This window comes from Choloepus didactylus, chromosome 8 (assembly GCF_015220235.1).
Source record: "Choloepus didactylus isolate mChoDid1 chromosome 8, mChoDid1.pri, whole genome shotgun sequence".
NCBI classification, from domain to species: Eukaryota; Metazoa; Chordata; class Mammalia; order Pilosa; family Megalonychidae; genus Choloepus; species Choloepus didactylus.
In genome coordinates this window covers 48,752,683-48,767,789 of record NC_051314.1, presented here as the reverse complement: position 1 = coordinate 48,767,789, position 15,107 = coordinate 48,752,683, and the positions used below count along the sequence as shown (strand labels likewise).

Genomic DNA, 15,107 nt, shown 5'->3' with positions numbered 1-15,107 from the left:
ATAGTAATTGACCATTGAATGGTTATGATTAAATTGATAACACTAAGATGCATGCCCTTTATAATCACTTAAAATTAGCCCAAATGTACACCAGACTAGAGGGAACTAGAATTCCCTCTTCAATATGTGAGCAAACAGAAGCATAAAGAATTCAAAGGTTTTCCAGTGTCATGGGGCTTAGTAAAGTTGAGACCAAAATCAAGGTGTTATAATTTCTAGTTAAACACTTTCTAATGCAACCCATATACTCTCGCTTATAAAAAAGGACCTAATGAACTATAAAGAATGCTCAGAACATAAAAAGGCAACTTCAAGGTGTCATAACTAGCAGGATTGAGATAGTTGAGTAATTGTATTCAGTATAATTATACTAACTCTAATAAACATTCCACATTTCATCAATAAGAATTGTGCTTGTCTTCTTAGAACTTAGGAACAGTGAGGAGAAATGCTTTCAATGGCTTGTGTCTCTTAAAGAAGTTTGCCAGAGAAGTTTAAAACTTCTATTGCTCTGGATAATCATCAGGAGGTTGAATAAGATGACTCAGGGAATAAAACAAAAGTACACCATGAATGGATCCTGTTGAATAACATTTAGCAACTGTGTGGTGTTGAACAAGTTACTTAACCTCTCTGTGCCTCAGTTTCATCACTTGTATGATAATACCTACCTCATAGGAAAGTTTTGAGGATTAACTAAGATGATACATCAAACCAGTTAAAAGAATGAGCTATATTCAGAACTAATATTATTTCTCCTCTGATTCCTTCAGGAGAAGAAATGAACCCAGATGAAATTTCAGGCAGGTATCTTTGCTTCTCTGATCATGTTTAGAAAATATATCCATTTTTTTGTTTTAGTATTAGAAAGTTCAGTCTAGACTAATGATTTCATAGCTCTAGTTCAATAAAGGATTAATATACAAAACCCTGAGCATCCATCCAGCTTCCTTGCACTCAATTCACACCTGCTTCAGGCTTTGAAGTCTGCATTGAAGGAAGGAGACACGGTAGTCTCTCTCTACTTTGACCTCCCTCCCTCACAAAATCTGTTTCTGACTCTTCCAAAGTCAGGGCCTGGATAGGGGAAATTGGGAGAAAAAAAATATGTGGTTGACCCAGTTGTCATCTATGGTCAGGGCTTTCCAAATGGCAAACACATAATTGCTGATCCTTCCTCTCCTGGAGTACACTGCATTTGTGGATTTCTCAAAGAAACCCTCTGTGGATTCTTCCCCACTTTATTTGACTTGCACTCAGTATCTTCTCTGGACTAAATCCTTTAATTTGTCACTCATGATTCACCACCTCAGAGTCTGGGCTTCTTATAATCTACTCACTCTATGGTATATGTAAGATAACCCTATGCAAGCTACCCTTTGGGGACCCCATCTGCTCTTCAAATATCACCATTCACTTGACATTGGAGGACTTGTATCTTGCCTGCCATGCAACTCCTTTTAATGTTATAAAGGCAGGACCATCTCCAGATACAGCTTCTATCATTAGAATTCAGACAGACTCTATGCCGTAAAACACAGTGAGTTGTTTTTCTGAAGCCCCTCTCACTTGAATCACCCATCGCTCATACTGGGAGAGGGAGATTATGCACAGCAAACCAAAAGCTCTCCAAAAGTTCTCTCCACCTTCTGGCTTTCCCACCTCAAACTTTCATTGTCTTAAAATGGAATATGCACTAATGCTGGGCAAACTAGTTGGACTATATCTCAGTACCTCCTGCAGATAGTCTTGCATCTCACTTCTGTAGCCTCCCCTCAAACAGAGACACAGATGACTCCCATTTTAATATATGGATTATAAATAAAACATTGACTGTCATAGTAGGAGTGTGTAAAAAAAGTTAGATATTACTATTATCCCTCTTATATTTATTATTTAAAATTTAAGTAGTGGCTAGATGAGTTGTCCGAAGAAAAAAAACTGAGAGGAAAATAATAAAAAATGATTTTAAGATTTAAGAACAAGAGAGTGTGGTGTCATGAAAGTTAAGAGAGTAGGGATTTTTCTTTTGGAAAGGGAATGATCACAGTGTCAATTTTTGTGGCGACTTGTAATAAAACAAATCTACCACATTTATCAGTTGTTTCTGATGTCAAGAATTTTGAAATGGGAGTTAAGAGGACAAGTCATACTACATTTGGTCAAAAAGTGGATAGAAGACTGAAGATACTGTGAATGTGAGAACAGCTGAATCAGGAAGTAAGTAAAGAAAAGGAAGTATACGTTTGTAGCTAAGGGGAGATAGAGAACCAATATTGCAGTTATTTTAATTTTAAGGAATAGATTTGAATATGTTACGAAAGAGCCAATTGAGAGAGAAATACTAGAAGCAGTAAAAGCAGAAAAAATCAAGGACATAGTCTTAAACTTATTAGTCTTGAACAGGAAGGGCAATGCTTAAGATTGGAGGACGAAAATGGTATAAATAAAGATGAGGTAGGTGTAGATAAGTGTGTGTGGGTATGTGAGAAAAGAATGAGCACTGAAGGGCAGCATATATAAGTCTAGAAAAGGAATGGTTATGAAGAATGAAAGGCATTAGAATTTCAAGATGAAATTGATAGCATTGCTTGACACAGAGAAGTGAAAGGGTATGAAGAAAAAAAGAGGGTCATTAGATTCGCAAAATATGTTTCCATTTGGTGACATATTTTGAAAATGGTGATGATAGAAGACTAATTACAGGTTTAAAAAAATAGACAAAGATAAAGAAAGGCTGCAGGTACAGACTATTTCACTTGGCCAGAAGGGAATAAATAACTGGAGGGAGGGAAAAAAATTAAGGAAATAGGCTGACTACAATATAAGCTAACAAAAGATGCAGTATCTTTCTCTTTGATGGGAATAACAGATAAAACTGTGGTGGCAAAGTTAGGCGTCACTGGAAAGGAAGGCACTAAATCCAGATATTATCATCTTATTGGTACAACAGGGAGGGATGTTGTTTGGGATAATCAAGGAAGGTGTGAGACTGATCATTTAGGAAATGGAGAATTTGGAAAATAAATATTAAAAGAGTATAATCAGGGAATTTTTTTAAAAAGATACATTTATGGCCAACTGATTTTTGACAAAGTGGCAAAGTCCACTTAATTTGGAAAAGAATAGTCTTTTCAACAAATGGTAGAGGAAAAACTGGATCTCCATTTGCAAAAAAAGAGAAGGAGGACCCCTACCTCATATTATTTAAAAAAAAAAATCTCAAAATGCATCAAAGACCTTAATAAAAGAGCTACAACCTTCAAACTCCTAGAAAAAAACAGGAAAGCATTTTCAGGACCTTTTGTTAAGCAATAGTTTCTTAGACATCACACCCAAAGAACAAGCAATGAAAAAAAAAAAAAGGATAAATGGTACCTTATCAAAATTAAAAATTTTCCTAAATCAAAGGATTTTATCATGAAAGTAAAATAACCTCCTACACAATGGGAGAAAATATTTGAAAACCACATATCTGATAAATGTTTAATATCCAGAATATAAAAAGAAATCCTTCTACTCAACAACAAAAATACAAACAGCCCAATTAAAAGATGGGTAAAAGACTTGAACTGACAGCTCTCCAAAGAAAATATTAAAATGGCCAGAAAGCACATGAAAAGATGTTCAACATCCTTGGCCATCAGGAAAATGCATATCAAAACCACGACATACCATTTGACACCCCTTAGAATGTCTACTATTAGAAAAACAGAAAATAACAAGTGTTGGAGAAAATGCAGAGAAATAGAAACACTCAGTCACTGCTGTGGAAGACAGTTTGGTGATTCCCTGGAAAACTAACTATAGGACCACCATGTGACCCAGCAATCCTACTACCAGGTATATACCCCAAAGAACTTAAAGTAGGGACTCAAAATTGAATTGAAAGTAGGGACATATTTGGAAACCCATGTTCACAATTTATCAAAGATGGAGGCAACCCAAGTGTTCATCACCCAGTGAATGGAAAAATAAAATGTAGTATATACATACAAGGCAATATAATTCAGCTGTAAAAGGAATAAATTCCTGATACATGCAACAACATGGATGAACCTCAAAGACATCATGTTGAATGAAATAAGCCAGACATAAAAGGACAAATATTGTATGATTTTACTGACTTGAAACAATTAGAATTAGCAAACTCATAGAGTCAGAATCTAGAATATAGGATACCAGGAATGGTGTGAGGATAGAAATGGGAAGTTGAGGCTTAATACATACTGGAAATGTTTTGGTAATGGATGGTGGTGATGGCAGCATAACATTGTGAATGCAATTAACAGCACTGAAATATATATCTGAACGTGATTAAAAGGGGAAATGTCAGATTGTATATATGGCAACAAAATAAAAATTAAGAAAAAAAAAATCTATGGTACTACACTACACAGTGGACCCTAAGTTAAACCATGAACTTTAACCAAAAAATAGTACAGTTATAAAAATGCGCTTTCATCAATTGTAACAGTTCCACACCAATGCAAGTTGTCGGTGGGGTGGTGTTTGGGAGTCCTGTATTTTATGAATGATTGTTCTATAAACCCACAACTTATCTAATAAAGAAAAAAATAAATTAAAATAAACAAGCACATCATGTACGTTCAGGGCAAAATAAATATAAGAATGGGAATAAAGTGAGGTTTATTTAAGTCAGATTAAATTTTATCAGATTTTCAATTACAATAGGAAGGAAAAATGCTACCAGGAAGCATACCTGTGGTAGTGCTGAATTGAGCTGTCTCTGGAGTGAATCTCTGTCATAGATAACATCCTGAAGTCTTTGCTGAGCAAGTGAGAGGCTTTCCTGGGTCTCCCGAAGGGTGTCTAGAAGACGGTCCCTTTCATCTAGCATATTCACCATCAGCTGCTCAAAATGGGAGTCTGAGTCTGAGCCACTGCTCTGGGACCCCCTTTGGCTCATCGGGGTGTCCTCATTAATCGTGGGCATCACTTCACACATCATTGCTTAAAGAAAGTAGAGGAGATAAAGTCTTAGTAAAGAAATGATTTCCAATTATGCCACACGGCCCTCAACTAACTGAACTCTTCAGAACTCATCAGCCTCAGTCTCTTTTTCTCCTACCTTCTGCCTCATCTCCAACCAAGGCTTTCACTTCAATGAAATATGATCCATTCACTTTTAATAACCTACATGCTTTCTCTCTCTCGTGACAATCCACATATCTCCTAACTACAAAACGCAGCTTGGTTTCACATACTTCTAAAACATTATTTTTTTAATAATTTTTCCCACCTAATTCAAGTTACATAAACATATAATTGTACTTATTAATTCATCATCTATCTTCCCCTGCAAGCTCACAAATTCCTGACAGCTAATACTGTATCTTACTTTTATTTTATTATTATATTAACAGAAAGTACATGAAGTAGGAAGTAAATTATTTTTGAGTGACTTAAGTAATTTATTGAATTAATGTTCGTACTTTCATTTAGAAAATCCACAAATGATTGAATCTTAATTTTATATAATAATCAGCTTTTGCTTTCTTATTATATCAACAGATTTTTTTTTCACACCAACTAGTTTAAAGCTTCTTGACATTAGAACTTCCATTTCATTCCTTTTATACTCTCTCTTCCTGAATTCCTACCATAGTCTACACAGAGTAGATAAGTGATCCTGACTGAATTGGACATAAGCTTTATGAAAGAGACTAAGGTACAAAAATTTGTTTAGGTTATTATACTACTAATTATAGTTATTATTCCTTTGTTTCTTGTTAGCTGTGTTGTCTGGTTCCCATGCAAACAACATATTCTAATCCCTTTTCACATGTTCCACAAAACAGATGCCATAAATTACACTAGCTAATGTAGTAACTTCACATCTCTGTTACTAATCACAAGTTCCCAGTCATGAAATGAATGAACTGTTAAAAATTTTAAAAAAGCATTTATCAATTTGATTTAAAATAAACACAGAAATTAAGATGTACCATTAACCTATCATGTGGCATTTTTAAAATTAGATATTTCATTTTATCTTTTATCCTCTATCTTACATTAAAATAAAATCAAACCCAATAAAATCTCAATTGTTGTACTGAGGCCAGGAGCTATTAATTAGAGGACTTGGTTTTACAGAAGGCTGATGTGGAGAAAGGTAGATTTGGCTGCTGGTACTGGAGTATTCTTTGGTTTTATAATGCAAGGTCAATTCATTTTTCTACCTACGTATTGCTGTCCTTAGGGAAATATTTCTGGTGATATTTTCAAATAAAATGTCAAAATTCAAAAGCTCCATAGTTAATTACTTTTTATGTGATTCTTCATATAAATTGGATTATTGAGGAGTGAAATTCAATTATCTGAGGACAATTTGTTCAGGACCTACTGGAAACTAAGAGAAACTTTTAAAAAGATAAAGTGACAGAATTTTATGGTTGGTATCCTAGATAAAAAAAAATTAAGGAGTAGGATGAATAATTCAAAATAATGCTTTAAATTATTGGTCATTGTTCAAAATACTGAGGTACATGAAGGAAGGGACCTGGCTCATTCAACTTCTTATTTACCCTAAAATAAATGACAGAGTAGACACATAGAATGCATTTAAACACACACACACACACACACACACACACACAGATACTACTCTTGCTATTACTATTTTTTTTTTAATTTTTCTCATTTTAATTTGTTATTCAAAGAGCATCACAGAGAGGAAAAATCAACTTTCTTACTGTTACAAATTTCTTTACGTTAATTGAAAAGGAATGGGAATGCAAAATCATACCAATAACTTGAATATTTAAAACAATTAATTCTCACCCCATCATGAAATCCATACACTGAACAGCTGTGTCATTCCAAGAAATCATTAACAGGAGCCAATGGGTTTATTTTTCACATTTAAGGTTAAAATAAAATACTGTGAGAGGAAATGGTAGCACTGGGACTGTTTGTGCCAAAACACTGGCAGGGTTTAAAATTTAGGATTACTTAAACATTCCTAACTCTGTATTTTAGATCATCAACTTGTTGAAAGAAAGTTATTAGCCCCTCTCTCATCTCAATTACTTAGAACAACTTTAAATCCCAAGGGAAAATATGACTGCACTGATTACCTAAGGTACAATTTTCCCCTGAAAATACTATCCTAGCTTTAACAAACGCTTGTCGTATTCATGGAGCATCAGACATTCACAAACTTTTGGTTCTTAGATCAGTGCAAAAGGTGGTCTTTGATTTAGTCAGCGAAAGGATGCTGAGAAACAGCCTATGGACTTAGAAAGTCTATGAAATCTATCCTGAAAAGATCTTAATTTGATTCCTTGCTAGGTCCCTCCTAAGGCATGTGAACTTGAGCAAGTCACTTCACATCTTACAAATTCAGTTTTCTCTTCTGTAAACTAGGGATAATAATCCGTACCTTTTTTTTTTTTTTAACAAGCCCATTATAAGACTCCAATGGGATACCTGACTGAGAACACATGGTAAAATATAAAAGGCTTTTACAAATGAAAGTACTTATTTTTATTATAACGTGACCAACATGCATCTTTGCAGAATAATATTTTAACTTTATGACTCATTCTACTTCCATGACTAGAGATTTAATTTTAGTCTGTATTTCAAAACTCTCCAAATCCAATAAGAAAATCAAATCAAACCATGCCAAAGTTACTTAGGAAATAAATGAACACGTGCTGCCTTTTCTTTACAAACATTCAAGGAATAAATCTAAAATCTTCCCATCAAAGTTAGAAGAAAAAATATATATGTCCACAAAAATAATTTCACTTTCATGAACTAGCTCATTTTCTTGAACGAGAAGTAAGATTCTGGCTAGTACAAATTGGGAAATATTTGGATAATCCTTAAAACACATTATAAAATGTACATTTCAGGTATTAAAAGCAATTAAAACTCTCTATTCAATGTAAGAGTTAAATACCCCCTTACTGAATGGATGACATCTGAAGCGACTTCCATGGCCCAGAAGGCTATATATAGTCATTCAACATCTAAACATGTTTCACCCAGATATACCACCTTTAACTTTTACCATCTTTTTCAGTATTAAAAGCTGCACTGTATCATGTAATTCCTGAAAAAACAGGAAGAGCATACTAACAGTTCGCTTTGATATTTGCCCTTTCTTTCGTCACCCCTCTCCAAATGTCAATGAGATATGTGAATTACGTTATCCTAATCTGCATATCCATGGCTTACTCACTAAATTATTGAAGGTTTGAGAACTAGTTATAACTATTGTTTATTTTGCTGTGAAAGAAGGAAAATAATAAACCTGTTTGGCTTTATTAGCCCTGTGCTTAAATTTAGCTTGAAGAATTTTATACCAGGAAAACCAACTCCCTTACTCTTAGAATATAACCTTGAATGTCTTCAAAATTCCTCAAATTTCAAAATAAAACTTTGGATGCCCAATGGAGTCATTATCCAAGGGCTTTCAAGATTCAGTGTGTTCCTTAGCAATATGTGCCCTACAAGCAGTACCACTGAGATATGACACTGCTACAAAAGGCTATTTTCCTGTCATTTAAATCAGTTTATCCAAAAAGATAACTAGGATCTAAACCTTACTAGAGCAATGATGCAATTATCCTTTATGGTTCGTTTATTCTGCAAAGATTTAGTCTTAAGATTATCACCCAACTCCACCTCGGTTAACCCACAAGGAATAATTCGGCAGAGAAATCCTAGCCATTGTCTGAGTTACATTACATGAATATTCCTCCCCCTATTTAACTCTTTGAAATCTCCAGTCCTGAGGAAACATCGTTAACACCTTTAATGGAAGAAATTTGCACTTTCTTTACCCCACTGCATTTACATATGGTCCAAGACTCAGCTCACCCCACACAGGTGGACAGCTCTTTCTCAGCCACACCCCCCACAACCACCCTGAAGAAGTTGACTTCATAATTTCCACACTAAAATACTTCATCCTGTCCAACAAGAGAGAGTCAAGTAGGGAGGAGACAGAGAAATAGGAGATGGGAGATGACGGGGGTAGAAAGCAAAAGGTATCTAACTGTAATTGGCAAGGAGGAATTTGCATCTCATCTTCCCTGGGGTCGGGGTGGGGTTGGGGTGGGAGGGGGGTGGTAAAAAAAAAAAATAAAGCGGAAGGGAAACCGTGTAACTCAATGCAGTTTCTGTACCTAATGTCTGCTCGGGTCCTGCTGCTTCAATTGATCAACGAGAACCGCAGTGTCCAGCTTGCCGAGAGGGGAGGCTCACACCCGGCCCTCCTGGACCATTTCCCTAGCAACGGGAGGAGAAAGGCAGCTGAGAGACACGCACGCCCCGGCGCCCTCTCGGAACGTGCCCGGGTTCGGTAGCGTGGCAGCAACTCGGCATCTTCCCGCAGCTTCGTCAACAGCCAAAAGGAGAAGCGTCCATAGGAAAAATGGCATATTACAAATTTTGCTTTGGGAAGCAGAGCTCGGCTCAGACCATTGTCAAAGGGTGGAGGGGGGAGGCGGCTCTTAAAGCAGCAGCGGCCCCTTTGCAGGAGCAGCCGCAGCTCCGCGCGTGCAGCTGGAGACCGGGGGTGGGGAGCCGGAAACCTGGGAACTAGGCTTGACTTTCAGAAACTTAACCCAGCGGCGATGCTCCCCCTCCGCGTCCGGGCCTCCCGGGAGTGTTCCCGGACACGTGGGCTTTGGGGGGAAAGCGTGAGGAGTATCTAGAAGGGAAGTTCTCCACCCGGCCCCCCACCCCGAGCCCCTCGGAGTTTATGCCTAACACTGGGAGCTGGAAAGCGAAAGGGAAAGGAGTCCCCAGAGACGCGAGAAGAAGGACAGGTCCTCTTCTGGTTCCCTGCCTGTTTCGGCGCTAGGGTGTCTCATTTCACTTAAAGGACGAGCTTCTCCGGAAAGGCAACCAGTCGGCCCTCCGCACCCAGTTTCTCCTCCCAGCCTCTTTGCAAACCTCTTCGCTTGCTTCAGTTGGCGGGGAGAACCAACCTGCTGGGAGCCGGTGAGGATGCTACAGCACCTTCTCTCACTTCCCTCGTGCTGTGGCTGCGTGTGCTCCTCCTCCGCCGCCTCCCGCTCCTCCTCCTCGGCTGCCTCCACCTCCTCTTCCTCTAGAACAAGGGCTTCCCCTGGAAGCTGCTGCAGTGGTTTCCACCGGCCCATAAATAAATTCTGAAGTAATCACGTCTTTGCTCTCCTCCTCACGCACACGCGCTCGCCGAGATACACCACTACCCCGTAGCCGCTCCAGGGCTGCTGGAGCTCGCGCTGGTCCCAGTGCCCCCAGCCAGGGCGAGGGCCGGGGATGGACAGGGGTGGGATGGGAGTGTGCTCTACCCCACCTGGGCTTCTCCCACGCAATGGTCTTTAAAGAAAATCGAGTGTACGCCCGCGCTGGTGGGGAAGGGAATGCTTGGGCACCTCCTGACTGTCTGGCCTTCGTGCTTTTCATTTCTTTAAGCAGCTTCCTTCTCCCTGGACCAGGACATGGTAGTCGTGTTGTAGGGACCTGAGACGGTCTAGGGTGTGGTGGCCTCTGTCGTTTCTCATTAGCTGTCCAGCTCTTCTCCATTCACTGCTTTAGAAATGAGGATAGTATGACTGGAATAAACTCGCTGCCCTAGTGAATTACGATTTGGAGGAGAGTGTGTTCTCTTGATCACGTTCCAGATCCCCCTGTACCACACTCCCTTTATCCGTTCTCCTTTCCTTTCTGCCGCTGCTGTCCATTCATGCAAACCCAACCAGGACTGGAAAGGAAGTAGAAGAAAATAGCAGTACCTACCATAAGGTAGATTCATGAAGGATTCACCTACCCTGGTTTCAGTGAAAATGAAAAGAACAAGGATGAGGGAATTGGTAGAGGGGTTAAACAGTGGGCATGACTTGAGAATTACTGCAATTATTTTCAGAAACCCAAAAGGTGTGTTTTTCTTTTGGGTAAGGCAACGAGTCCAAAGCTATCTAAAGAAATAGTACTTAAATATCACCTCACATAAATAAAATTCACTATCCAAGAAACAGAATCTTTCTTTCTGGGGTAGCATTTAATTTGGTTAGTGACCCTACAATGGACATGTGAGGCCAAGCTTACATATTTACTCTCTTCTCTTCTACACTGTCATTCAAAATCTGCATAACAATATAATCCTATAAAAGTTGAGATAAGTATATGAATAAAAGGAAGATCCATTAGATGTCAATTGGAGCAGTACTTTTCAAATGTAATGTGAATATAAATCACCCATGGATCTTGTTAAATTGTGGATTCAGATTCACTAGGACTGGAGTGGACCCTGAGATTCTGCATTTCTTACAATACAAGGGAAACCACAGTTTGAGTAGCAAGGATCCAGACCACCCAGTCTAACCACCATTTGATGTGGATTAAACACCCTTAACCACAGGAAACTCCTTATTCATAAGGCAGCCCACTCAATTTTCAGACATAAAATGCCCCTTATAAAAGAGAGACTTTCATATTTTTAAAAACAGCTATCATGTCTCTTAAAACCAGATTTTTTCCTTGTTAAACCTTGGTTCCACTTTCCTTAGCAATCAATATTTGCCAAGTACAGCCTGAGATGTTGTCTTACCGTTTCCAAGAAGAGTTTTGATTTGCCTGACACCGATGTACACATCAAAAAAAAGGTTTAATTTTTAAAATAATCAGTACATGCAGTTGGCACAAGGTAGTTAAAAAGCAACTCTTTTGCTGATTTCATTGAAAGAGGGAATTTGATACGGAAGGCAGAAAATTGTCATAATGTAAAGAATATTTTGGCAAGAAGCTATCATCTTCCCAGCCACACTCAGCTTAGAGACTATCCATTTTCTCCCATAACATCACTGCAAGGAGTAGAAGCAGTATTTCCTAACACAGTTGAGAAAGGCATTTTTAAGAAACAGTTCTGCAGAAGACATTAGGTGAACCAATTTGCAGGAGAAAAGGAAAGAAAAATCACCTCCTACAGCAGTTCCTGGAGTTCAGTGGTTCTCAAAACTAGCATGCAACAACATCACCAGGGAATAAGTAAAAATGCAAATTGCTGGGCTCCTTCCCCAGAGTTTCTGACAGAGTAGGTCTGTGGTGGGGGTCCAAAATTTGCATTTCTTGTAAGTTCCTAGGTGATGCTGCTATTGCTAGGTCAAGGATCCCACTTTAAGACCAGCTACTTAAATAAATCTGAAGAAATTGGGGAACAAAGTAAGTACAGAGTAAGAGAAAGAGCTAATGAATATTTTGTATTCAAGGCAGAACGCCTCTCATACAAACATAAAACCGAATTCTATACTGAGGCTATTATCTGCTTCTACTAGTTTTTGAAAGATAAGGATCAAAAATTAAGATGTGTGATCTTATCCCCTAGTCTTCTAGGTTTGGACAGGAATAGTGGGAGTCACATCTTTCATTAGTCTTAACCTAATATCAATGAACAATTCAGTCCATAGAAGCAGAAAATATGACAAGGGCCAAATCTAATGCGTCTTCTGCACATTTTATTTCAAATATCAGCTCTTTCTCTAAGTGCTCCTTTAAGTGGAGGTCATTATATAGCTACTCTCATTAACTTGAAAATATGATGGAATAATAATATAATAAATACTTGCTTTATTTAAATCAAGGTAGTTTCATTTGCAAAAATAAAGTTTACTAATATAGGCCAAAACTGCTAAAGGAAATGAATAAATAGGCATGGGCCATGACAATTAACGAACATTTAGCAAATGGCACTAACTTGTCTTTTAAGTACAAGGATAATTTTAATGAAAAAAAAAGAGAAAGCAAGTAATATTAGTTTTACCAGACATGTTGACCTTAATGTAACTTCAGCTATGTTGTTACCCATTAGTAAAAAAATATATATATTTTGTCTATATTCAAAATAGTTTGTTAACATTGTTAAAAACAACTAAATGGCAGTTTCCGTACTCATGCTTACTGTTGAATTTCAAATTCAAGATGGATTTATGTATAGAGAGTAGAAAAAACTTCCCACTGTACAGTTTATCAATAATCTTGTGGAAAAAAGGATTTTTATTTTATTTCCATAAAACAATAAGCAGACATGCAATATTATCACATTGTATTATTTAGTGTAGGCAAGAAAATGATCCAAAATTTATAGTAGGTCAAACCCAATAGAGGTTTATTTTTCACTTTCTCAGTATTCCAAGATGAATATTGGTCAGTGAGCTACTTTCTTCCCACAGTAATTCAGACCCCTTTCATTTCTGGGCCCTGCCATCCCCTTGGGTTCCACACCCAGATAGTGGGAGGGGAAAGAGAGGGTGGTTAGAAGCACACCCACTTCCTAAAATCTTTGGTTTCAAAACAACACACCCCTTTCCCACATGCCACCTATAAAAACTTCTCACATCAACGTCAAATTTTAAGAGAGGCTGGGAGAGTAGTTATTTTAGTTTGATAGGCTGCGATCACAAATATCACAAACTGGTTTAGGCTTAAACCAAAGGAACTTATTGGCTCACATTTCAGAGGCTAAAAGGCATGCTTCCTCTGGGTAGCATTCTGGCTGGCAGGCATATCTTGATTTCCCCTGACTGGGACCCTAAAGTGTGGGACCCTGCTGATTCCTCATCAAAGATGATGAGCCCCTGTCTGACTGGGAAATTGATACTAAGGAAAGTAGGCATACTCGACCTCTGTTCCAGCAAAGGGTTAAAGCAGAGGAAGTTCAGCACCATGATCCCCCATGGAGGGAGGAAGGTGGGGCAGTGGCAGCAGCTTCTGATCAGAGGGTGCTCATTTCATCCTGGGAGTTTTCCCCAGGGGAATTAGGAGATATTAGTAACCAATATTGACAAAAACCTATGGAGCCATTAAAGAAATGATTGCTCCTGATTAACTTTGTGTTAAATCTTGCTAATATGTTATTTAGAATATTTTTAGATTTTTTCCAGTTAACCTGTGTTGGGCTTCATGTGGGGAAAACAACAATGGACATTTGCTGTGCTCCCACAAGGATACCTTCAAATGTGAAAATCTCCAGAAGAGCCTGACTGCTCTATCAAGTTCTTGGGTATTGTCTGGTTGGGCAGAACTAAGGCTATTCCTTCAGCTGTTGTTAAAATGCAAAGTTATCCCACATTGCTTACTTCTGAACAGTTGATGGCTTTTCTTGGTTTGCTAAGTTATTGGAAAGTGTTTATACTCTAGTTAGTATGAATTTTAAAACCTTTGTATACCCTAAATAGAAAAGGAAAAGTGTGGGAATGGGATTTTCCACAGCATGCTGTGTTTAAAAAGACTAAGTGAACTATTATGCAAGCACAGACTTTAAGGGGGGGGGTGGACCCCAATATACACTGTGATTTTGATGTGGCCAGTGCCAATATTGGCTTTGGGTGGGGTTTGTGGCAAAGGCAACAAGCTAAATGTGTACCTGTTAGATTTTGGTCCTAACTATAGCAGGGCACAGAACTCAGATATAGCCCTGTGAAAGACCATACCCATACAGGTATGCAGTTACAGGACACTATAAATGAGCCCCATTTGGGGAGTGCTTAGGTGCGCACACTGACAGAATGGAAAGTACCTCCTATGATGTGGCGTTTTTTAACAACAGCTCTTTAAGTACAGAGATGCATAAAATTTTAGGACTGGCGTTTGCGAAAGAGCAGCATGCCCTGTTTCCTGTAGATACTCCTGAGATGGCTCCTCCCATGCCCACCATTGATGGACAAGGATATTCACCTGACTCTGCATGGATTGGCACATGGGCAACCTGCTACCTGGACACCCATGACTGTCCAGCCCAGTACTGACACCATCTGGTGGGAAGACATCTGAGACTGTCTGCCACAAATGTAAGGTAATCATTTTTCATGTCTCTGCCCACAACACCAATTCATTAACAAGTAACATAGAAGCAAATGCCCTAGCAAAATTCCACAGCCTAACACCAATGACGCATGAGATGGCTGAATGGCCGTGGAGGAAGACTGGGCACCGAGAACACCAGATTCCTGTCAGCTGGTGGCAAGTAAACTATATTGGCCCCTTCCTCTGTCCAAAGGGACAAAATATGCCTTCACCTCTGTGGATACATCTAAACACTTCAAGGATGATAGAAACAATGGACTCGAGGACTGTATCAGCATTAA

At 38.5% G+C, this 15,107-nt stretch overlaps 1 protein-coding gene across 20 annotated transcripts in view; it reads right to left on the bottom strand.

Moving 5' to 3' along the window:
* Nucleotides 1-10,057, bottom strand: part of PPFIA2 (PTPRF interacting protein alpha 2) — a 531,438-nt gene extending 521,381 nt beyond the window's left edge. For 19 of the 20 annotated variants that reach the window (XR_005218603.1, XR_005218602.1, XM_037848408.1 and 16 more), the window contains exons 1-2: nucleotides 9,162-9,471; nucleotides 4,724-4,974 (exon numbers count right to left, since the gene is read on the bottom strand). Coding sequence is in view for 18 of the 20 variants with exons in the window: in XM_037848408.1 (XP_037704336.1) it covers nucleotides 4,724-4,972 (249 nt within the window). In the remaining 2 variants the exon portion in view is untranslated. Of the gene's footprint in view, nucleotides 1-4,723; nucleotides 4,975-9,161; nucleotides 9,472-9,968 lie in introns of those variants that run through there. The other variant, XM_037848402.1, reaches the window with a different exon arrangement.
* Nucleotides 10,058-15,107: the final 5,050 nt, after the last annotated feature.